This window comes from Solea solea, chromosome 21 (genome assembly GCF_958295425.1).
Source record: "Solea solea chromosome 21, fSolSol10.1, whole genome shotgun sequence".
NCBI lineage: Eukaryota > Metazoa > Chordata > Actinopteri > Pleuronectiformes > Soleidae > Solea > Solea solea.
Window position 1 is genome coordinate 15,537,034 of NC_081154.1, and position 26,647 is coordinate 15,563,680.

At 42.3% G+C, this 26,647-nt stretch overlaps 1 protein-coding gene across 2 annotated transcripts in view; it reads left to right on the top strand.

The window, feature by feature from the left end:
* The first annotated feature begins 14,320 nt into the window (after positions 1–14,320).
* The window catches only part of nrg3b (neuregulin 3b), a 259,587-nt gene continuing 247,260 nt past the window's right edge, over positions 14,321–26,647 (top strand). For both annotated transcript variants that reach the window (XM_058621792.1, XM_058621794.1), the window contains exon 1: positions 14,321–15,646. In XM_058621792.1, the coding sequence (XP_058477775.1) occupies positions 14,800–15,646 (847 nt within the window). In that variant the 5' untranslated portion in view covers positions 14,321–14,799. The remainder of the gene's footprint in view (positions 15,647–26,647) is intronic.

The window sequence follows — 26,647 nt, forward strand, 5'->3', positions numbered from 1 at the left end:
GACAACTAAAAGCATTTTAACTGACATACAAGCAGGAAAGACACCTGTAAATTAACACCTGAACAGGCCTAACGTTAAGTTTCCAAACGTGAAATGAATTTAAGGTGGAGTAACATTAACACACGTCCACTCAGCTATTTATTGATTATTAAACAATGTTGCTATCGTCCGAAGTAAGCTAGCAAGCTAACACTCTGCTCCAACAACGGTAACTACGATGCATTAAACTATTAATTTCATGAACTTCATCACATTGACATTACTGTACCTCTATCTTTTTAGTTTTTTGGACATAATTCCAATACAGTGTCCTTAATCTTTTTCTTCGTCTCTGGGTCACTGTCCGGTCAGATTCAGGCAGCTGGCCTCTTGACCCCGCCCCCCTCACAGAGGGCAGGTACAGAGCGACGGCTCGTTGCACCCAGAAAAAAGGCTTCTGCATTATTTAATAGTCTTTGCTATGACTTTATGTTGCTGTGGGCTTATATAATATTTCGAAATAATAGTAATAATGGCACAAAAAAAAGTCCCCTGCGGATGACGGCGCCCCTAGCATTTGCCTATACTGCCTATGCCCAGGGCCGGCTCTGTTATGAGATATCACCATTTCATCCAATAGAGCTAGTCGCTGTAGCCACCTGGATTCAGCATGCGTGCGTCTTCCCATGAATAGTTCTGTAATGTGCTGTCATCAGTGCTTTGTCCTCCACCGTCTCCAAAGTCTCTGCCTTTAAATGATTTTCCCTCCCTCTCACACCACGTGAACCATATCAGCTTGATGAGGTACCCAAACCACGTCTCCCATGTGTGATGTCAGTCGGTCCCTCACCTTGTGCCTGACTTAAAAATATGCATTCTAATCAATACACCTGTCTCCCGTGTTGTGTTCTGCATGAAGACACATTTTATAGTTCCATTAAGATCAATTTTATGGATATTGATTTAAAAAAAACCCTGATCTGATCTGATCAGGTCATTGACAGGACGGTGGCTAATATTTAAAAAAATTTAAAAAAAGACCACATTCAGCTCTTGATTGATCCTGAGTTACTATACATGTTACATGCAGCCACCATGTGTTTCTCCTACTATGTCCTCAGTGTGTGACTCTGGTTGTTGAGCTTCCAGCCAATTAAAAAAAATCTATGACACACACGTGTGCCTGCCCACACACACACACACTAATCTAATCATGCAATATACCATGCATTATTGAGCAGTGGTTTGAATAAAACATAAAGGTTAGTGTTTCCAAAATTATTCTCACAGGGGAAAAGGAAAGTACTGTTAGCATATTTGTATGGTGCTGTCCTGCAGCTTGAATTGAATTAATGGTGTGCTGTCAACAGTAAACCGGATTCTTTTTTTTTTTTTAATGATACTCATCGGGATGTCAGGATATCAAATAGTTGATGTACGTGGTGCAGCTGCCACTGATAATCCATGATTCTAAATGCAACATTTCATAGCACTGCAACAAGAATGGCTGCAAAATCACCACAAGATGATGTTATATCTAATAACCTACCCTTACCTTTAAACATATTCACTTTCAAATGTAATGGTTTATTCATTGGGGGCGACATGTCTTCATAATATGGCTGTATTAACAGATTTAAAGAGATAGTTCAGGTGTGTGCTGCCTGCATTAGGAAAACAGCCTCAGACACAGACTACACCTACTAAAGCCTATCTTAAGATCACGGTTGCCACTTTATCTTGTCATTAGACAGCCTTTGTCAACTGAAAGTGAAGTTTGAAAATCTGCTCAAACTCCTCCGCCAAAGCCCATAGAGACAAAAGAGTTTTCTCAGCTCACCGAGACAATGGGAACGACTGTCTGGTTTGGTGAGTGTGTGAGTCACTAAGGTAAATCCAGAAGGTAAAACACAGAAGTCACACAATAAGTCTTTTGAACTTATTACTTTCTTTCTAGTCCCTTTTCACATAATGCAGTAGCTGCAGTTTTATTTTTCATTCCAATAAGAATTGTGTTACACAATTCTGTGGAAATGTCACCATTTAACATTGGTGTTTATTTTGTAACTGTGGCCCAGGAGATTTAAAGACATTTAATTTAAAGCCCCGTGGTATCAAAGTAAAATATTGTGTTGGAAATTGCTCTTTCTATTAACCACCGGAGTAAGATAAAGGCAGTCGAAAAAAAAAAACAAAAGAGGACAGAGGCTCATACTACCTCCAGGAAATATAGTTGTTTTCACAGTTTAACAGAGATTTAACGTCCAGTGATTATGCTCCCTGGAGACCGGGCCTCCCTTTGAGGGAGACACAACATGGTAGCAGATAGAGCTCTCATCAATAAGTCATTGGAGGTCAGCGGATTGTTTGTGTGTGGGAAACTGGTGGCTAATCAAGTAAAGAGAGTCTCGGTATTGGCTGTTTAATGGCGTTAAGGAAACAAACGATGCATGAAGGACGCTGCATGTGTGTGAAGAGAAAAGCATGTTTCTCGACTTCGACCGATTTTCAAGGGAGGCCATTCCAATATTGGGAGTCTTTGTGTTTGGCAATTCGCTAATGTATGAATAAAAAATGCTGGATGAATAGCCGACCCTGTGCCCCTATTCTTGCTGACAGGAGTTTTAGGGACCTGTTGTTGTTTTCTTTTTTTTATATTTGTGGGGGTTAGTGCTCCAACAATGACAAATCACATTGACTAAGTCAGAGCAGAGCTGTTGTTTTTTAACCTTCATAAAACATATATTTGGTGAACTCAAAGGAGAACCCCTTTTGAAAGTTATTGTCAGTCTATTCAGTCCTCACTGTGGTGGCAATACACACACACACACACACACACACACACACATTTGCCCAGCTGGAATAAAAATTCATCCTCTCTGGCAAAAGCCAAATAGTGGCTCTGTAGATGGTGTTGAATTTCAATATGAGTGAAACGTATCACCGCTGACACGGGCAAAGTGAAAGCTGAAGTTTGTTGTTAGCTTGGGTAATTAAATGCCCTCCACAAGGGGAGAAAGAGAGTAATAACTGAACGTGCCCTATAGCGGCCATGTTGGAGGTATACTGTTTTGTTTTTTTTGGCAGCAGGAGCTGAGAACAGCTGATCTCGTTTGTGAGCTTATGACTTGGATGCCTCAGCAATCTGGAGTAGCCACGGCTAATTTCTGCTACGCTCCTGGTCGGGGACTAATGATTTAATTAGTGCTGTGTCTGTAATATCGTCCGCCTGCTGCATCCCACTGATAAGACCCTTCCGGACTAACTTTCTAAATTTCATTTTGTAAATAATTTTACGACTAAATAACAACATTGCGCTAAATGAAGACCATTGTTATTATAGCAGTAAAATTATGTTGTATTTTTAATCACCATAATAAAGTGTATCATGGAAATCTTTAATTAACCCTGAGGGTACATATCCCCTCACAAAGGTATTCATTAGGAATGATTTTGTTTCTTTTTTTTATTAATTAATATTTCATGAATGATAAATAATTCAAACAATTATCTGTGTGCTAGATCACAGGATTGAATCATTTAATTTGGATATATATATACATATATATATAGCTGGTGACCTGTCCAGAGTGTACACTGCCTTTCTCCCTGTGTCAGATGAGATTTAGCTCCAACGAAAATGCATGTTTATAAAAATTAAGAGCACGTTAGCTGTTGTGTCTCCACTGTATTTTACTGGAAGGCTCATTTATCGCCATTGTGGCATGGCTGTGTCCACGCTGTGACGGTATCTCCACATAACCCAGAGCCATGGAACGTCCTCAGTCGTATTTAAAAGGTCACAAGAATAGCTCATTGAAAAACCGTGAGTACTGAGGGAGGATTCAGTCCTGCTGTAGCTTGTTTCCTATGGTTCAGTTGACAACAAAAAAAAAAGTGCCTCAACGGTTAGGCTGTCAAGAACACGAAGACTTGGCATTCAATAGTGCAGCTCTTGCCCTTCTTCAGCTGCAGACGTGTTGCCTAACAAGATCCTCTGCTCTCCTGTGCAGCAGGTGCCACCACTCCTCCGTTCTGCTCTGACAGGTATCCCATCTGACATTCAAATGGAGACTTCCCTGTGAGCAAGACCTGTGGGGGCCTCTGCAAGTGTGTTGAAGTGTGATGCAGTCAAGCAGTGCAACATGGTTTCTCCCGATTAACCAATTCCATCTTCTTATGTAACTGTGAGTTAAGAGGCCAAGGGGGAAAGAAGCAGTGGCGCCTGAGGACGGAGGACTCGTGGTAGATCAAGAAGAGACGTGAATGAAGGTCCACAGTTCAAGAGTGACAAGTTGGGGTCTCAACACGTGCACTTACGAGGGCTGTCACTTTTTATCTGAAATCCAAATATTGGTTCAAACTTGGAGGACCTCTTTGAGTACCATCTGTGAACTAATAACCATGTGGTCCATCACAGCTAGGCCCGCTTGGCCCATCATATAAATGTGTTTTAGGGTTTGTGCTGTGAAGATGGGCTCACCTGTTACCTTATTTCCTTTAATGCAGGCAGAAGACACAACAGTATGAACATGATTTTTGCTTGAGGGGTAGTTGTCGTCCCATAGTCTTTTGAGGACTGCACAGATGCCGAACAGGCGTGTGCACTTGTTCTGGGAATATGCCTGGATGAAGACCAAGAACACAAATATTGTCAGTTTGTCATGCTGGAGAAAAGGACCAAGTATTCACAGTGACAACACGAGTGATGAGTCTCTCCCGGGATGAGCACAAGGTCACATCCAGGGGAGTTTCACTGATCCGTCGTGGTAAATAGTGGCTCCCTGCAGAGGCTCAAATGCAGACACCAGCAGTGGAAGAAGGCATTGATTTTTAATATTACACAGAGGGCAATAATCAATACAGTGATGGAGGGTGCCATATAAAGTATGCTCAAAGAGTGAAGTGGGTAATAGTATTGCCTACTGCCAATTTATAATCTTTAATTTTGGCTGCATTTAGGGTAGAAATGGGGGCATTGCTGAGATGGTTGATTAAATTAATTCACAGCAAAGACTAATCAGCCATGTACAGGAGAATTCAATGATAGCACTGAGCTCTAATGGCACTTGCTCGCTTGCTGCCAAACATAATTTCAGAAATTCATAATGAGACTTGCATTGAATTATCTCGGGTCAAATTTGTAATGACAGAAAAATTGGTCGGCTGACAATTTAATGCTAACACGAGGTGGTTATCATAAGACCATAGCTTCTGTCTGGGGGGCAGGGAGTTCAGTCAGTTGGTCTGTTTTAGATTAAGGCCCTTTAGGTCCGGTTTGGCTAGGACCCTCAAAGTCCCAAAAAACAGGATGATAGCTTAGTCATAAGGTGTATATATGCAGAGAGACACTATATGATGGACATTTTAGCTACTTTATTTCATTGATGGATGATTTTTCTGACCAAAAACTGAAATCGCTCACTTTACAGTAACAAAGTCTGTTCATTACTTTTGTTATTGTTGTTGTTGTTGTGGTTGTTGTTGTGAATGTACGGCAGGCTGTAGTCAACGATATATATAGCGCAATTTATTACTTATGGGAAACGTTTCAAGAGCAACAGGCTTACCTCCAAGCAGCACATCACAAGGGAGAAGTGGGTGTAATGCAAAAGACTTAGCTGGTGTTGGAGCCAGGTCAAACCAACCAATAGAAACTCTTCTCTCATCCACCAGCGTAGAACATCAGTATTTCTAAGCTTGTGGGACACAGGAACTGCTGTTACCTGTTTGCAAACATTGGAGCCAATTATGTAAAACTGAAATTGACTTGAAAAATTGCAGATTTTGTCAATAGACTTTGGTGTGTGGTGTGAGCAGCCTACTAATCACTCCTGTTGATTTTTGTTGTTGTTGTTGTTGTCATTATTCGTTCGTTAACAGAGACAATTAACATTACTTATGCTGCCTCCTTTAGCTCTGTCAAGTAATACTATCAGACCTTACTGGGCCTTTGCGTACGTGGTACAGTACGCAAAGTACACAACTCATGCGACAGGGGTTTGAATCTAACAAACATTTGTTGAAAAGTAAAAAAATAGATTAGATTTTATGGGGCGTCTTACCGGCAGCCATGTTCTCAGTGAGAGCAAGTGGCCATATCTCAAGCCAGGTGTCAGTGCAGGGTGCTCATACAGGTTGGTCGGCACAGACTTTGTCTGAGTACTTCATATAGCAACACAAAAAAAAAGAACTATCCTCTCAAAGCTGCAAACTCAAACTTGGCCTGGGAGCCACTCTTGTAGACATTATAGACAGAGTTACTGATACAGTGGACACTATACTGCAGCTGTTCAAGAACCCATACAACCATAAATATCATCAGACCAGGAGAGACCCAAGGGGAATGAAGCAGATAAAATGATACCTCCCTCTGGTGACAATCCTCCACTAGCTGGATAAGTGAGATAGCAACGTGATGAACTTTAACTGACACCAGTGCACATTCATCAAGGGCAGTAACCTTAATGGCTCCCTCCAGACAGGAGAAGTGTAATCCTCACTCACCACTCAGGGATGGGACATTTGAGGGGGTTTGAAATGAGTAAAAACAAGCTATCGCTTCCAAAAAGTCAAAGTCTGCCACATGTCGTGATACAATAGCTGGATGGCAATTTTGTATGTGGAAAACATAGAACAACAACTTTAAATAAGATGTATAAATGTAAGTAAATGTACAAAAAAAAATGGTTTCATTATTTGGCACACATACTCGGATTGAATCTGAAGCCACAAATTGGTCCCCGGGAGATATGTTTTGGGTGACCAATTAAGTTGTGCTTCAGCTATCTCTTGGAAATAGCTGCTTTACCAATTCAAAATAATATTAGGTGTTACAGAAATGCCAGTAAAAAAAAATAGTCAGAAATGTTTTATTATGCACAAAATTTGCTCTTGTCACAATTTACATTGGGAATTGGGTCACAGGAGTTTGTCATCTTTAAAAAGTGGGTCCCCATGTAAGAAGTTTGGGAAACACTGTCATAGAAACTTTCCCTTCTAACCCACTATTCAAAGGAATAAAAGCTCAAAAAAAATATATTTCAATAATTTGAATAAGTAACACCGCTGGAAGTCCTCCAATATGTTTCCTCTCAGAGAATCTTCAAATACGTGTGGTGTGGTTAAACGGAGCACAGTGAATTCCTGTGGGGGAAATGGTTGTCAACAGCCTGTCAAGTTCAAAAGCGTCTTCCAAGTAGGACATTACCTCTATTCTTAAATCTGTAAACAATGCAGTCGGACTCATCATGCAAATTAGCTGCGCTGATAATGAAAGATGTGATCCGTGCTGAAATGTGAAGAGTGGTGGAGTTATCACAGGGCTGCATTTATGTCAGTCATTGTCTATAATTTATGAAAAATCAGTGGAGAATCAAACCTCAGGGTTAGGCAAACTGTTACTGTGGAAACAATGCATTCACAATGGAATCATTCTGGAGTCATGTGGGGACTATAAAGAGTTTGAAATGGATCCAAATTCTTTGCCGTGAGGCAGTCATGAATGATGTTTTGTAAGAGTGATTATGGGGTGTTGGATATTGAACTGTTTCTTGCACGTGGTTAAATAATTCGCATGAGAAACATTTTCCTCTCTTCCCTACCTGCTTTTGTTCTCCTCCACTTTTCCTCCCCTCCCTTTCTTCTCCCTCTCCCCCACTTTCTTTCACTGTTGCACTAAGACGGCACATCGTTACAAATGCATCAATTCCCGGGGATAATTATGACGGCCTACACTGAATATCTGCAAATTTCCCTTGACAAAATGGGTTTTCTTGAACTTGTCGATGACTCCTCTTCCGTAGGTGAAAGGCGACGTGTTCTAAAGAAGCAGATGGCAGCTTTTATAAATGTCACAACCCTACTTGTGTAAGTGGAAGCAATAGTGAATGGGAAACCAAAGAGTGTGTCTGTGTGTGTCACCTCCTGTGTCGTCTTCCACAACATCCGACTAAATTCAATGCCATGTTTCTGTTTAAAGCTGCAGCAGAGAAAGGAGCGCTTGTAGAATAGATTGTTGGGTTTCATCCACAAGTTATTGGAATGCTCACATTTTGAGGTTGCAGAAGCTCACTGCTGATATTGCATTTATTGTCCAACTCTCCTTTAAACCCTTTTGACTTTTAATCGCGATATTAACCCTTCTGTTGTCGCCGACAGGGTTTGCTACGCGTACTTCTCATTACTGTAACTCCCAGACCGGTTGTGATTTCGAAAATTCAAAAACCTCAGACTGGCAATCTGTCCAGGGTGTGACTCTGCCTTTTGCCCTATGTCAGCTGAGTTTGGCACAGCACCCCCCCGTGACCCTCATGTGGAGGATAAAGCGGTAGAAGATGCAGAAAGCAGAGAAATGGAGCTTTGCGCCCATATACTTGTCATTACGGTAGCCCTGCATGTCGCGCATTTTTGATGTCCGCTTATTCCTAAACGGTTGAATAATTGCCTGATAACGAAAGTGAAAGTTATCTTGGAAAACGGAGCAGAAAGGAAAAAAAACACTCACTCATTGAACATTTTTTGACAATTCTACAGCCATAAAATCAATAGAAATCCAGGCAGCCTCATTATCTTGATGGTCATAAGAGGGTTAAAGTGATATTTGACCAGTGATAATGTGTTTAAGTGTCATTCACTCCTGGGTAAAATGACCTGTCAATGCACTTGGGTTTTTTTTATCAACTTTACCTCCAATCAGCATTAATGGGAATGCCTGTCCTAGGTGAACACATTCATTTCTTCTTCGTCTCCTTTATTATTGGCCGTTATGCAAATTCTGGCTTCAAAGCTATATATCATTTGGTCATTAGCATAGCTGTCCATCCATGAGTGTTTTTAGCAAACCTTACATCTTACAACTTAGGACAGCACAAAAACAGCACCTTTTATTAGCGCCTTAAAGTAATACCGGGCAACATTTCAGACACTGCGACACGCCTCCTCCTCCAACACTCCTCAGATCAGCACAATGTTGCAGAAAACAACAATGTCTTCCGACAAGGTACAGTCATTGTTCATGTTTTTTCAGGAATATTACTTTTATCACACAGTTATAGTCATTTTTGATGTGTTTCCACCGGCTCGAATCGCCTCGGCGCGGCACAGTAAAGTTGCGTTTCCACTAGCAAGTACCTCCTCTGGCAAGATTCCAAGTGAACTGAGTAGGCGCTATGAGTAGGCGCTAAATACACCAGACTCCTCCGGAGGAGTCTGGTGTATTTAGCGCAGTGATGACTCCGCCCACGTTGAATAGGTACTATTTTGTAGTGGAAAACCAACATAAGCAGTGCCACGCTGTGGTGAGGCGAGGTGAGCTGGGATCATAGTGGATCATAGTGGGCCGTAAGCCACGTAAAATAAAGTAACAAGAAGTCAGGACCAAAAAACAAGCGATCAGACTCTTTTTCATTTCTTGGCCTCTTTTGAAAGCCTCTCTGGTTTTCGTTGGACTTGCCATGATCTCCGCTTCAGGCGTCCTAGTTTACATGCTGTGTACCATGAAGCGGAATGTTGCGCATGTGCACTTGGACCCAGTGGTCCGTCCCAGAGACAACTAAAGTATTAGAAACGCTTACGTTGTGGAAACGACCATTCATCATGTTTCCAGTCAATAGTAAAAGAAATGTAATGGATTTTTGTTAAGGTACAAATGTTGCCCTGTATTACTTTAAAGTTATTTACTCATCACTTTAAACATTGGACCAAAGAAGAAGAAAAAAATGGTGGTGTCACAGGGATGCGGAGGTGAAAACAACACCACAGCATAGACCGACCATTGGCATTGAGGGTTAATGTTTTTTTTAGCTCTTTCATCTGGACTCAAACATCCTGGGTAATTTAAAATGGCAGAGGCTTTATACTCTTTTCTTTTTTAAAGTTTATTTGCAGCCTAGGCAGTTGTTGCCAATGCTGGAGTAGCAATCATTCTACTAAAGGCAACTGTATGCAGAATAGTGGAACAGTCAATCAGAGCACTCTCTCTCTCTCTCTGAACTGTCCCATATGATTACAATGACATTTTCTTACAACATGGAAATATAGTTACTGGTTAACCCTGCAACAATCAATTCTCTTTTATTATATATTATTCTTTCTTGTTATCTTTTTTAATCTATGGATGATTTGGTCCATAAAATGTCAGAAACAGTAATAAAATATTGATCAGTGTTTCCCAAACCTCAGTGTCAGTGTCCCTAAAATTCACTGTCTCATTTTGTCCCTAGACCAAATATATTCAGTTTAACTGCTGTGGAGGAGCAAAGAATGCCAGAACATAATCATATTTAACAAGATTAACTCACATAACTTGTTGGTTTGTGAAAGAAAACATTTCAACTGATTAACCAAAAAATGCTGGCAATTAATTCAGTAGTAGATTTACTAATTGATTAATGTATTGTTGTTGCATCCACACACTCTTAGTGAAATTGCTTTGCACCACGGTGAAGATGACTTCGTAATAATATGCATAAAGCTCCAATAATGTCAAAGTTACCACAATAAAAAAAAAATAATTGGTCCATTCACTTGTTAATTAAATATCCCACAATTAGTATTTTCGCTTCTGAGAGAAAGCTGAAGAAACAAGTTAATGGACCTTTTTCCACAACTGACATTTTGACACGTCTCAACAGGCAAAAGCACAGGTGTCGGTGATCACAGTAACAATGGCTCCGTTTAGTAGAAGTCAGGACTGTGTGAAATGACGGCACAAACGCTAAAAGCACGGACGCTAAATGAAACTCAGCCATCTGTAATTTCATTATTTACACTTGTGCGTTTCCCTAATGTGACCTGTCAAAATGTGTGCTGCGAAAACTGGGCCCGTTGTGATTTGGAACGTCGAACAACAAACACACATCTCAAGTAAAGCAATCGTCTTTTTTCGTGTCGTACCGTATGGCAATTTTATTTGCCGTCGTGAGCCCATGTAGACGTTGTTTTAGGAGGAAAAGCACATGTGCCACTGATCTCATTAACAATGGCTGTGTTCAGTTCATGTGTGGCAGGACAGTGAGCCAGTGAACCCACGTGCACCCTGACGCTGAGGGAACTAAATGGAACTCAGTCATTTGATTATCATTGATTGGATTATATTATATATTACATGGATTTGTGATTGGAAAATAAATATGCTTTAGAATAGCTCTCCAACACACTGACCCACTTTAAGCTCTGTATGAATTGTGAGTTCCTGAAATGACTGGGATGATGCCGGCTCCCTTTTGAAGTACTTAACAAAATAAACGACTAAGACTGTAATATTGGCAAGCAAGGCAGTCACCCAAATGAAATATTAATGGTCTTATCTCATTTACGGTTATAAAGATAATGGACCATCACCACGATTGTTTTATTGCAATGCATGACACAATTGTCATATCATCCCATCCCTAATCGATAAATATTGAACTTTTGTTGAATTGCTATTAAAGAAAACTATATCGTGATGGAATTATTGCCTGCCTTTAAATATGCATTTAAAAAGAGACACTAATAAATATCTGAAGGCAGAGCAATAACTCATATAACATACTGTATATCGCAGTATTATTTTCTTTTATATCAATACAACAAAGGTTTGGTTCATATTTATATGTTTATGCACTGTGCAAACACTGAGAAATAACACTTTTTATTGCGATAACTTAATATCGATTCATTTGAAATGTGTATTTTTTGGCCATATCACCAACCCTAACTGTGACATGACCACTTAGTACGTTTCATGCACAGTGCGGTTGAGGTTGACTCCAACTGGACTACTTTCATTTTGCCAGTAGACAAGCAGCACTCGCAGGGGAATCGATTTATTGAATTAAGTGTATACGACTCACCTACACTAGGTGGCGATGTGCCCCCTCTCAGCTTATAAGTAGTAGGTCTTTACCAGTTGACTTACAATGTGAGGGATAGAAATTTACGCTGGCAGCTCTTGGTACTAGTCAAGTATAAAGTTCTCTATAAAGTCGTAGGGATACTTGAGTAAAAGTACACATATGTTACTAGAAAATGACTTTGGTAAAGTCACTTTTTAAAAGTCTTTAAGTATACAGTATGACATTTACTGTACTTAAGTATTAAAAAGTAATTTTCTGATATATGTGCTTAAGTTTTAGAAGTAAAAGTATTAAATAAAGTGAGGAGTTAGGATTGAGCTATGGTCACTCAGAGGTAGGGCGAGCTGTCTTACCAACTGGAAGGCTGTGGGTTCAATTCCTGGCTCTACAGACCATAATACCAACTCTTCTTCTTCTGATGTTATTTGGTAGTAACGAGTAATAAAGATAGTTTGAGGAAATGTAGTGGAGTAAAAGATAAAGTTGCTAGAAATAGAAACAACAAAGTAAAGTACAGGTACGTGAGTATTGTACTTAAGTGTACTGTAACAAAGTATTTGTACTTTGTTACTTTACAACACTGCCAGTCAAGCAGCATACTCCATATACAGCATATTGTTTAAGCTGACAGAGCAGTGTCTCAGACTCTTAACATACATGTAAACATGTCAGTTAACATGTTTACATGTATGTTACCTGGTTTCAGTCAGACTAACACATTCAGTCTTTTCAGGGGTATTTTTTCTAATAAAAGTACTTTTTTTAAGAATCCAAATTAAAAGAGCTGATGAGAACCTGACAGTGTTTTTCATTGTGATTAACAGCAAGTGGCGCTACACATAAAAACTAAACAAACAAACAAACAAACAAAAGCACCACACTGTCCCCTGTGAGCTGTAAAACAACAACAGTGGATTTGCTCACTGTCCACGGGGGTATCAACTTGAAGTCAGTGCTCTAACTCACTCGGAAATGATGAGCCTCAGCCTGATGTGCGTTTGCTGTGTTTGTTCGTGTGTGCCGCCGGTGGAAGACGTCGGGGCGCTCTCCTCCTCCTCCTCCTCCTCCTCCTTCTCCTCCTCCTGCACCTCCACCTCACCCATCCCTTCCTCTCTGGGTGTGTCCACCACGCGGAGTGTGTGTGTGTGTGTGTGTGTGTGTTTGCATGTGTGTTGCTGCCGCCTCCCTCTGCCTCCTGTCTGTAGCTGCAGAGCTTTAACCAACAGCATCTTTTTTTTTTTTCCCCACATGATCCAGCACAATATTTTCTCTCCTCTTCGTTTACCTTTTCCCTGATTAAGGAGTTAGTGAAGGAGGGACGCGAGGGGGAGTCTGGGGGTGAGACATGGGGCAGTCACTACTACACTAGTCACTTTTGGAGTATTGAGGACGCCCGGATGGGATGAAATCCACATCAGCCACAACGTAGTGAGCCAGCCTCCTCCTCCCATCTCTCTCTCTCCCTATAGTCTGCAGCCTCTAAGAACAGCCGCCGCATCATTTTTTTCTGAGCAGCAGTCCCCCCTCCCTCCCTCCCTCCCTCTCTCCATCCGCTCTCTTCTCTCCATCTCCCTCTTTTTTTTTCTGCTGCTTGCCTTGCACCACTGAGGGAATGCAGCGAAGGTAGACGAAGCGCAGACGCTCACCCTCTCTCTCTTTCTCTCCTTTTCTCTCTTTTTTTTCACACCCACCTATGTCGGATCTATCATCACAGTGAGGGACTGCACAGACAGACAGACAGACAGACAGGCACTCACACACACACGCATACAGCGGCTGTCACACGGGGAGACTATAGTCGGATGTTGGGACCAGGATCAGCTGGATTTAGCCCGAGACTCCGGACATCAACACCGCCCAAGATCCACATCACCCTCTCTTTTCTGTCTTGCTTCAATTTCGGTGCTTTGTTGTTTTTTGTTGTTTTTTTTTTTCCTCACCCCGCACATCTGGATTATCAAACAGCAGGGAGCAACAAAAAAGGTTTGGTCGGGAAGGGAATGAGGAACTGGAAGAGGCAAACTTGAGTTATACCCGCGAGAGAGAGAGAAAGAGAGAAGCAAAGGAGCGAAAGGGGAGAAGGTTCACAAGAGGGGGAGAAAAAAAAGGGGAGCTGAAGCAACACAAATCAAAGAGGAATAAAGAAACAACCTGTGTTTTATTGTTATTATAGGACCGTATATGCGGCGCGATAATCAACCATCAGAGAGTGCTGCTGGAGGTGCTGTCGTTGTTGATTCACGCACACACACATGGATTTACAGCTCCGGTGTGCAGCTCAGCACGCAGAGGGTCGATATCCCTCCCTGCTCCTTTTCGCGTCGGCTTTTTTAACAAGCGACTGAAGCGTCCTGGGATTTATCATCGCTTCGTTAACGCGGGACTACAGCGGCAGCGAGGTGTCGTCCAACCACACACACACACACACACACACACACACACACACACACACACACACACACACAACTACCTACCTACCTACCTACCTACCTAACCCACCCCACCCCCCCCCCCCCCCCCCTCTTCTCTCACCTGTCCATAACCTGTGTGCGTGTGTGTGTGTGTGTGGAAGTGCGTGTATTTGTGTGCGTGTTTGAGTGCGTGCATGTTTTCGCTTGTCCGCCAGAGGGAGTGTGGCGTGTTCTGCTTGTGTATGCATCCAAGTGCTGTGCCAGCTTTTTTACTTAGTGGTGGCTTTTCCATACAGTGACTGTGATTGTGCGTGTAATGCTTGTGCTTAGTGTTGACGTGTTAAATCTTTGCATGTAGGTAACAGTAATGAAAGGCCAGGCTTTTCTTGTGTGTGTGTGTGTGTGCGTATACTAGCTTAAGATGCCCTGCCCTCATTTTGCACCACACCCGCTTCCTAGTTCACACCCTTGTGTCATTTGGTCACCTGTTTGACCCCAACCCCCCCTCCCCGCCCCCCATCCTCCTCCCCGCCCCGACCATACTATAGTCAGAAACGGAAACTTACAGCATGATGAGTGAGCGTTCTGGTGCAAGCACTCTGGCCGCCATGACGCTGGAGGAGCCGGGGGCTGAACAGGCATCTCCACGAGCCCCGGGCCCTCTCCGCTGCGGCCCCTGTGCTGTGTGGCCTCGCCAGCAGACCTGGCTGTGTGCCGTGCCGCTGGTGATGGGCTTCGTGGGACTGGGACTCAGTCTCATGCTGCTGAAATGGATTGTGGTGGGATCTGTCCAAGACTACGTCCCCACGGACTTGGTGGATCCTAAAGGTAGCATTGGACAGGACCCCATATTTCTCTCTAAACCCAGTGCCATGCCCAAAGGGCCCGACATTTCCACAGCCACCACTACTTCAGCTGCCTCTACCACAACATCGGTGTTGACGAGCACGCCACTAGCTGCGGACGGCACTGCCCCCGCGCCAAGAACTCGAATTGGGCCGCCGGCAAACCACTCGGCCAATGGCAGCACTGCCAACGGGGATGGAAACCACGCCCCGCACCTGCACAATCGCGTCGGGACACGCATTAGCGGCACCGTGGTTACAACTTCCACCACTCGCGCCACCCGACTCCCCCCGCCACCCAGCGGCAAAGAGGTCACCCCTCGCAGCACTGTTAGAAAAGGAAGCGCTGCTGGTAACGGACATAACGGAGCTGCCAACACAAAGCCGGGACAGACCTCCGCTACCGTCCCGACCACAACATCCACTTCAACCACTACGACTGTGAAGGCCACAGCCAAGGTGCAGCCGACCACCTCCCAGCATGTGCCCGCGGTCAAACCCACGTCACGCTGGGGTCACGGGCGCCCGGGTAAGGGCCCAGCCACACGCCCACACCACCGCTTCCGCACACGTGAGTTCCCTTTTCCAGGTTGGAGATGGATATATGTATATGTGTGTGTGTGTGTGAGGTGGAACATGAGATGAGTGTTCCAAAACATGGCTTTTACTGTGAAATCACATTTGTCTGTAGCTATAGCTACCAGTTATCAGACAACTATATGCCTGTGTCTAAAGAAAAGAAAAAAAAAATCTCTGTGACTCATGGTCTGTGAAAATAAATGATTCTCTGTCTATATGGAAAGTGGATACTCCAGCAGCTTAACATTAATCGTGTTCATTAGTGCAGATATCGGTGGATATTCTCAGTATTTTCATCCCTCTTGTCTCTATCTTTTACTTATGCATTAATCCGATATGAGTCTTACCTCCAGAGGAGTTTTTTTTTCCCATCCACACTCTAACTTCCGTAAAGGCAGGGCTTCATTGAGGAGAATGTATTTTGCTTTGTCTCGACTTTAGACGCGGCAGCTTTGTGACATGTGTTGAAACCAAGGCTGATGATTTATACGATGATAACAAATAACTGGGAGCCGGAGAGGTGTTGAGGTGTGAGCTCTCACCTTCTGTCTAGAGGAATCAGATATAGCAAGGCCACACATCCCATTTAGATGAGAGGGATGCTGGGAGCATAGTGTCGCAGGTACTGCTCTCGAACTGCAGGGGGACACCGAGAGAGAAAATGAGAAGGCTCAGTGGAGGAAAATAGATATAGGGATGAAAATAAGGTTGTAGAGGACAAGTGGAAATAGACGAGGCAGGAAATGGTGAAGGGGGGGGGGGGGGGTGCTTTGAAAATAAAGCTGAAGAGGATGAGAAGAAATGGAAGAGAGCGCGGGAAGCATAACAAAGCAGGAGAATAAGGAGTGGGAGCTATGAGTATAGAGTGTGATGGCAGATGGAGTGGGCTAAGTGAGGAAAAGGCTTGAGGGAGATAGAGGGTATAAAGCAGGGGAGCTGTGAATTTTTGCATATTTAGCATTGTGTAAAGAAGGAAGGCTTCCTGATTATTCATTCCACCAGGGACATGTTTTTAACATCACGGGATACATTTTTCAGACGTAGGCAGTGCAGGATGCAAGTGTAATTATGAGATATGGATATGGCAATGTAGAAAATAGTTTGATAGTTTTTGTTTATTTTGGGGGGGGGGCGTTGCCTCTCAAAGTCAGGATGCTCCATTTTGAATTTCAAATATTTTTTTGCAGTTGTGACTTAATAATCTCAGTGACATGATATATTCAGCGTAGCTTCTTCTTAGTTTGAATAATCCAGGGGTAAACAGGTGATGTGATCAACATGTTGTAGCAACAGTATCCAGTGAATACAAACAGTCTAGTTTTTTTATATACCAAAGTGCTCTAGAGGGCAATGACACAATATTAATATGTAAACTAAAACCTTTTCTCCACGTTTCTGGTGGACGATATGTTTGGACAGCAGTTTCCGGTCGGATTATTAATATCCTCTCGATTATTCGCTGGCATTGATTCAACTTGCACACAGTGATCAAGTGACATCATTTTTTCTTCCCTCTTTTTACCTCGGGGCAAAATGTTTCAACTCAGCCAGATTGGACGGTAAACCCCATGTACTCCCTTGCCCCGTAATGGAGCACAGACCTTTGATTTCCCATTTTCACCCTAATGAGAAAGAACATTATTGATGATCAGGTTGTATTCCATCAGCAGCGCTTTTGGTTTTCGTTGGTGACAAAAGTATAGAGCGGCACCCATAAGCTGCCGCCTTGCAGCATAATCCACCGCTACAGAGTCAATTACGTCACTGGACATCGAGGCCGACTGAACAGCTGAGAGCTGCCAGAGCGGGCAGCCCCCTTGTGTGAACACCAGGAAGCATCTGTTTGTGCTGTGTACTAAAAAAAGGGCATCACCTTTAAAGCTAAAGCAAAAATAGTCAATCCGCCCTCGGTTAATAAAAAAAAAAAAAACTAATCTTCAAACTGAAAAGAACAAAATATTAATGCAAGGATGAGTAAATGTGTTTTAAATGTATTTTTTGTTAAATTGGCATAAATCATGAACAATTAAAAACAGACCAGTGACTATATATTTAAATTGAGGCCTAGAATAATGATAATAAGACTCTGATTTACAACAAAACCTCTTTCAAAATAGATGATGGTAAGGACCAGCAGAAACAAGCAAACACAAACCTCAGCTCAGCTCTCTTCTTACTGCATTTACAAATGAAATACTTTTTTTTTTTATTGTGCACAAATGTTGTTCTGGTGCAAAACTGACTCAACCATCATTAGTTTGCCTCTTCCAGAATTCATGAATTATTTGCATTCCCACAAGTCCCTTAGACACTCGACTTTCGAGCATATGACTAGAAATGATTGTTAAGTGTTCACTGTGGGCCCCTGCACAGTTATTACTCCATGTTGCTATGTTCTTCTCCCCTCTGCCTAGTATTGACACTGTTGCCATGGGTTAGCATATTGAAGCATTCTCTTTATTGGATATTACTTGAAGTCTTTTCACGCCACTGCCGGCAGTACACTTTTTCGCCCTTGTGTACAGCGTTCCTGTGTTGAATGATGTGCGTAACACTAAAACAGCATTCTTTAGGGTCACAGCTTTTTTTTCTAAGGCTCCCAGACCTGCACCATGTGGTAAACAAATCACAATGCTATTATTTTAACTTCAAAATGTACATATTCTTATTATCTGTCAACAAGTAAAAGGTTTGGTTCTCGGAAGAGCAACACTTTTTTTGTGTTGCTCCAGTGAATTCTGGCAGCACTGCACAATTTCATCATAATGGTATTTCAAAATAAATAATTATATTGTCTTTCCACTTTTCAACATGAAAAACATGAACAATTGCAACACGACACCTAGTCATGTGCAGCTCTGGACACTCAGTCTGGGATTCTGTTCTCCAGCCAGGACATATGGAGCTCACTGTTGTGTAGTGCAAAGAGTTGGGAGTTTCAAGTGTAGTGACACACAGCTGATGATGAAATGTTCTGCAAAAGATGGCTTCAGGTGCACTCTTGGGTTTCAGATAATCCCGACTGCACCTAGGAGGCATTGACATGATTGTCTTTCCCCGAGCCACATGTTTCCATATTGTTTCTGCTTCTTGGTGAAGACCCAACTGAATCTCCATGTCCTGGAAGAAAGACAAGGTTTTGTCATTCGGGGATAATGACTTCTTTTACGCACTCCTTTGTTTTCTTGCCTCTCTCTCCCCATTTAGCTGTTGGTTATTGTGTCTGCGCTCGGCGTCATTGTCATTCCTTCGTCTATCTTTGCTTTGCTTTTATGCTTTGTGTCTTCTGTTTCCCGGTAGCTCCTCAGCTCACATTCATGAGCATATGGGTAGATGCAGAACTGGCACTCTCGGGAGCACATTTAGCACTTGTGCATCAGTATTTATGAATCTGTCATCTACTTTTTTTTCCGAGGCTATCATGTATCCTCCTCTACTCCTTTACACGCAGGCCCCATTGGCTCAGAAGTATGGACAAAGCCATGTCTGTTAGAAAATCATGGAACGCCGTGTTGGCTCAGCTCCCATCCCATTTTCTCTCTCCTTGCTTGTGAGAAATTGTCCTTAGTTTAGTGTGCTTGTAATTCCCTGCACATCTCACCAGCCCGAGTCCAGACTTGTGAATCTTCAGCCTCATTTAAATGTTTGTTGAGCCATTCAAAGGTTTTGTGCTCTGCGAGTGATTCTCAGCGGCTGCTTTTTCGCCCATTCGGGGAAACATCTGAGTCAGTCGGCGGCTTTATGGGTGGGACGCACTCTGGTCATCAGACAGAATACAAGGAAAGTGACACAGCTGTCAAGGCTGCTGTAAATCAGGCGGCTGAAACAACAGCTATTAAATCAGAACAGTTGTGCACTAAAGGCATTAAATGAGATGAAAAAGTGTTGTTGCTCTTTCCCCTATGGGTTTAATTTATCTGTCGGCTCATTTTTATGTGCTTCTCCGTCTAAGAACAGTCTGTTGAGAGGACTTTCTACATGGTCTACTGTGTAGAACATCACTCTTAAGTTTGTCATCACTTATTATTGTAAAATAATTCATTTTAATAGTATGGTAGCTATATCTATCCATTGTTTGCTGCTTTATCCTCAATATGAGGTGCATGGCTTACTGGAGCTGACATTGTGACTGGAGCTGACTCTTTATATTAAGTTGGACTGTGTTATTAACTAAACCCCCAATATCCACTAAAATGTCCAATGTATCACATTAAAAAGAGTGTGTCTAATCACTTTATTATATAAAAAAAAAAGTTTTGTTTCCATCATTTTAGAATACGCCCTCTATATGTACCTTACCTTGAATACTGGTCTGGTAATGAAAAGGCATTCTGCATAAGAAAAGGAAACATGGGAGAGTGTCATAGACATTTTCTCTCATGTCACATAAAAATGATGACGTGTTTTTTTTCCTTGCAAGTCCCTTATAAGTTCCCCCCCCCCCCCGACTGTATTTGAAGCTTGCACAATATAGTACTGTAGGAGCAGCGGAGTGTGTAAGGGGGATTAAAAACAAAGATATAAATCCAGTCTCTCTCTCTCTCTCTCTGGGGAGGTCAGGGCGCACTTTTACCAGGCTGCCTCTGAGACTCCTCTGTCTCTCTTGAGACATGCTCTGCTTGTTCATTGTGGCTGCATGGCCCAAGCAGGGCTGTGTCTGCACAGTGCCAGTGTGCAGGTGCACTGATTTACAATCCCTGTGTCTTCCTTGTTGGGAGGTGAGCTCTTAATGCCTCACCTTCCATCACCGCGGGCCAAAAGTTATTAAGGAACGTTTCATTTCTGGCAGTTTTTTTTTCTTGGTCTTTGCATAATCTGCCGTCATCACACAGCCCTGTTGTTGTTGTTGTTGTTGTTGTTGTTGTTGTTTAACATCCAGAGTCATACATCGTTAGTAAAGTACATCAAGGTTAAGGCTGGTAATGCCACCAATTTTGATTATTAATTGATTGATTCTGTTATTTCCTAAATTTGAATATGTTCCATTTTTTACAGCCTTTTCTGCATTTTTTTTTTGGATGAAAGACCTAATCAAGAAAAGTATCGACAGATTAATAAATAAGCAAAAATATTTACTGGTTGCAGCCTTAATCAGGTTTTATTTTTGTGGTTAAAAGGAAGCTTCATTTTTATAAAAGGCATGCTTTTTTTCAGCATCCATAAAGTACAGATGGGCATGATTCTATAAATATTCCGAGTAGTCATTATAATAAAAGAAAGTCATAATAAAAAATCAAAAACATAATTAATCTTCGAAAAGAGACACGTACCATATGACTATACTCCCCGGTGAATATCAAAGTATTTTGCTTGAAATGCCCATCCCTACCACAGTGTGCTTATATGAATGTTAAGATGCTACAGTATAGAGTATGTAATTCCACTGATGTGTGCCAGCTGGCTTCAGTCTTCGGACTTGTAAATATAATATAAAAAAAAACCTTTAATTCCCAGTTTCCAATTTTAATACCGCTGCAACTGAGATTCATCGCATTTCCAAATCACCGTGCAGGATCCTGCAGCGCTAACCCTAAACATCGAGCCAGCAGAGACACTTGACACTGATGGGCGCCAATTATGAAGCAGGACACATCAGTGTATTCAGTGGGGGGTGGGGGGGGGCAAATTATGCTTTGGAAATTTTGTTGGGAATTGATCCCGTGCCCTTTCCATTGCTAGTGCTGTGCTCTTACCCACTGAACCTCAGAGAATCGATGGGGCTGAGAGAGGAGGAGAGCCTCAAGTAAGGAAGACGATGGAACAATATATCGGGGCAAAGACTGTCAAACCATGAGAGCATCCCCCATACAGTAGGCACTGATCCACCTGCAAGGTAAAGACATAGACGTCAGACCGTTCTTCTGCTTCTATTATTATCCCTCATTTTTATGCAGATTGCCCCCAAGGTATTAACCATATTTGAATTTTTTAAGTATTTCACTTCAGTGCTGTCACCGCAGTGTCTGCATGATGTATCCTAAGCAGAGCGGAATTACCCGGCTATGTAAATTACTAGAGGTTATCAGTGTAATAAAGTGTATGTTTGGAACATTTTGGGCATGGAAGATAATGGAGAACAACTATACTACTTTGATATTCATCAGCTATTTTCATACTTAATTAATCGGTTCTTTTTTTTAAACAAAACAAAGGTTTTTGTCATTGTCTTTTGTCAATTTTATTTGGCATCAACAAGCAGTGTGAGGATGTCCACATTAGGACATCAAGGATTCATTGAGGAATTAGCAGCTGGATTAATAGAGAATGACATTTTGTTCAGTATTATTATCACTATGATGCTCGCAAAACCGCCGTTAAGCGCATCCTGAGAGGAACAAATCGGGCATTTGCAGGTAAACATGAGCAGTGTGTGAAAGGTTTGGACACATCAAGGTGAAACTGTGACCAAAATATGTCATGTTGGCCTTGCAGTCCAGTCACACAAGGGACATTTGATCCTTCAGTGGAGCCTCATCACTTCCTCTCAGAGTGTGTACATATCTCCCCTCCTTCAGTGAGATTAGCTGACCCTAACCACAACCACGGCCTCTACCCTTACCCTAACCCTGCCTCTAACTTTAACCTTTAATGACCAAAAGCTAACAAAGCTTGTTCGGGTGCTAAAAGGCCTGTGACCAAATGTCTCCTGAGGGAATTAAGCTCATGGACTTCTCTCTCTCTCTCTCTCTCTCTCTCTCTCTCGACGCTTTTCCAATTCATCCTCAGGAGAAAAAGAAAACTCCACCTGCTCTTGTCAAACGCACGGAACATGATTTATTATTCAACCACTTTGGTCTGAAGTTACAAAATGGGTGTCCATTACATCCAGTGTAATACATGCGTATGCGTGCCTATAAGTGAAACTAACAGCATTGTCATGGATATCTGGAGGATGCTTTTGAGTGACAATGGCAGTGACTCTTGGGCAGCAGTCAGGGGAATCAGAGAGTGGCTGAGCAGAAGCTTGCCTGCTATAAGTACTAACTGAGGCCATCTTCGGGCTTCTTAATGTCACTGTGTGATTTATGTAGACAAAATGTCCACCGGGAGGTGGCAGGGAGAGGGAAAGACGGGGTGGGGTTGTGCCGGCTGAAATATTAATGTATGGGAAGAGAAACGTGGGATGTGTGTTGCCGGAAGTGTGAATAATTGATACGGCCTCTCTTTTTTATGAAGTGCTTGAGATGTCCCATGCTCAGTGGTCTAATGGCAGATACATGGTATAGGGTTTTATTTTACGAATGCATAAAAACTGATTATACTCATAAAGTCATTATAAGTCCATATCTGTAAAACCTTTGGATTCTCGTTCAGCTTTTCTCCCCCGTCTGCTCATCACCGCTCATAATACGGGAAAATAGCCCCCACTCACAGAGATAATGGTTAGTAATAGTCCCACAGAGAAATAAAGGTGTTCTTGCCCTGAGGAAAGAAATGATCCTTATTGAAAGTAAACAGCGAGATGATTATTGTCTCCATGACTCCCCTGCATTGTACCTTTTTAAATGGGAGAAGAGGGTAATTTTAAATACTGAGTTTATTTTGCATTGATGATGTGTGTGTGTGTATGTGTGTGTTGGAGGAGTACTCACAAACCCCCTCATTTTAATCACATGCCGTCATGCCTACTTAGCCACAAGGCTACCACACTGTTTGTTTCTCAGCAGTTGGATACTCAGTATTGGCCTGATTCTCCTCTAACCCTCAAAAGCACCAGGCTGCCATTCAATCCGTCACTCATGCTTGCGTTGGTTCGTTCATTCATTCATCCATCCATGTGTGGAGAACACAGTGACTCGCTGACAGCTCAAGGGGCACAGATAGAGTTGTGCATGTGGCTGTGCAGAGAGGATTACAGTCCATCATATCTGATCTCAGACTGTTAGATCCCAATATTGAATTACGGACCCTGCGGGGTCTCTGGTTCCGTTATCAATTTGCAAACGAATAACGCGGAAAATGATAAAGGATGGGGGCTGGAGGTGGAGGTGGAGGTGGAGGTGGCGCGGGGAGTGGACGCTTCGAAGAGGCAGGTTTTTTCGTGAGATGCTGATGAATCTAATAACAGCCAATTCTTTCTGTCCAAGGGACCACAAGTGGTGACGCAACCACTGTGCCATGTGTAATTTAGGCATTTGAGAGCTTGCATTATCAGTGGGAAATACATTATGGGCCCATTTTTGAAGGGATTACAGCCGTCATGAATGAAAGCTGCCTTTTACCACCCTAAAATAACTTATTGACCCACACTTACTTCAAAGCAACATTTTAATGGTAAAGTGTGTAGGAATTTGTTATATCTAATGGTGAAACTGCAGGTTGAATCAAACGTAGGACTCCGCCTCCCTTTCCCGAGCGTTTAAGAGAACTTTGGCAACCTTCACATACAGGAAGGATGATGTTTGTCTGCCTTTGCATAGTAAGCTTCCACTTCCAAAAGTGCAAATGCATGCTCTTGCTGGTTTTGTCCTCTTGGGGCTGCTTTAAAAAGCCTCATGGGACTGCCTCTATAAATCAAGGCCCTTGAAGTACATATAACCGGCCTAAACCAAATTATTTTGATTTTGAAGCAACTATACCCTTGTACACACTTACCTATGGGTAGAAGGCTTATATTAAATGTCAACACATTGAAAAGCTTACACATGGACCTCTAAGCAAAATGTGTAAGGTTTTTAAAATGTATTTTTAGGACAAGTGTGTAAGATTTAGTGGCATCTTGGGGTGAATTTACATGTTGCAACAAACTGAATACTTTTGCTTAATGCTGAAAGAAAACCCTCTCCCAGTGTAAAGAATGAAAACAACATTTTTTGATTTCTTTTAATACAGTAATAAAACAGTTTGAGTTTCTTCTGTGTTTTTTTTTTTTTTCATCTCTGCCAAATTTCTACTTCGAAACTCGCTCTTATCTTGTTTGGCATAACAAGCCCCCAGTTGTAACTTGTTATTCAGACAGTGTTGCATCAATCCATCCGAACTTGTCTCTATCCAAACCTCCATTATTGCAGCATAGAGAGATATTTAAGTCACGACTTCAAGCTGAGGTAAGCGCAGCATGCGGAACACGATTTCTCACTGGCCCCGCTTCGCACGTAGCATCTGGGTTCATGACGAGCCTGCAGGAAACGTGTTGATTTGCGGAGGCTGCAGCAGTTGGATTGATTCACTGCAAATTGTGGCCTGTTGCCACCCCCAGTGACGGGAAATGTGCCACGGTGCCCTGCTTGAGATGGAGAGGCTTGTTGTGGTGCGTGGAGGTGGAGCTGTAGATGGAGGTCACCTCTGTCTCTCTCCCACAATCATTCATGCCTTCTATACTTAGTTTCTCCTTTCTATTCTCTGTATTCTCCTGTCCTCCACTTTGAAGCACCATCTTGCCTCCCTCTTCATTTCTGGTCTTTGTGGGGCTTCTTCATTCATCTCACATTGCTGACAGTGTGAATGTCACCCAATGAGAGGGAGCCTTATGTCACAAGTGTACTGCAAGAGATGGAAGTATGATTTTTTTTCCCTATTAGTCTGTGATCCAAAACTCTAATAGAACAATATCATTTATTTTTTTCCTATTTATCTCAAAGTCTTAAAATTGTACTGAACCTCAAAGACAGAACACGCTTAGTCATTGCTTTCCATTCACGTATTTCCACCTCACAGTGGATGTGAAATTGGGTCGACCACATCTGCGTTGTGGCATTGTGCATTAGTGACAGTGAGTCACTGCAATCAATAAATACTGTGCCATCTAAAGGAGGCATTTTCGCCAAAAAGAAGAAATGCACCCCATTAGACTAACCACTTTAAACAGCAGACGCTGTCTTCTAGGAGGCTGGAACTATTGACCCGGCGATAAATTATTGACGTGGCTTGGTAATCAACTGCTGTATTAACTCCCAGCTATTTAGATAATCAATAAATCAATGTTATTATTTTTTTTGTTCCAGGTTTTTAAAATGTATATGTTGTAGTCCATGTGCTCGGCATTGACGGTAAACTCTCTTTGATTTGTGGACTAAAATGAGACATTTGAGGATGTTTATCATTGTCTGGCATTTAAATGACTCCGCACTTAATGTATTTATCTTAAAGGATAGACTGATTAATCTTAATTTAAAGCACGGATTTACAGCCAGTTTGACTCACCAACATTAGCAGTGGTTCATTATACTGGAATAAAGGGTAACCAAGTGGCCAAGGAGGAATTAGCAGGGAAAAGAAAGTATCCCCCTCCAAATGTTTAGCTTTTTAGACACGTTTTGTGTTCTGCAGTCATTTATGTTTATCTCTGTGTCTTCTAATGTATAGATTATCACAGAATCGCTGTATTGTGATGTTTTCTTTATCATAGGCCAAAAATATTTACACAAAAGCCAGTATTTTGGTTCATTTTTTAGACAAAAGGACGTTTTCCTTTCCTTGTTAACCAGTTCCGGCGTGTATCTTCTGTCAGGTGGTGACGTGTCTTATCAGCGGTTGTTGCGGAGGCGTGATCTTCCCGTGCCAGTTACGTGGCCAGAGTTCACTGTGCACCTTAAATACGCATAGATTGAGCAATATATCACTGGGAGTCTGAATATAACTGACCCATAGGATGCCCCTGGGTGTTTTTCGTGATTATGGAAACTGCCGGAGCGGCCATTATTCCAGACCTGCAGCATTTTGACATCTATAACTTTCTGATAAACTTCCCCTCGTCCCACTCTGGAGAATGCTTAGACATTGCAGTGAAAGCAAAATGCTCTCATCTTCGCTTGTCCCCGACTTGTCTTGGCATCCTGGGTTACAACGGCTCTATCTGCCGTCTTTACTCTTTGTAAATGCAGCCGGGGACGAGACGAGTTGCCTGACATTTTACCTGGGAAACTGTATATGTCGTCAATATGTCTATGGATAATGGGATGCAGCTTCCTGCCAAAATTGTGTTTTTATTCCAACCGCTGCATGACCTGCTTGCGTGGTGTATCTTATCATGTGTCTCAGATAACGGTCTAAA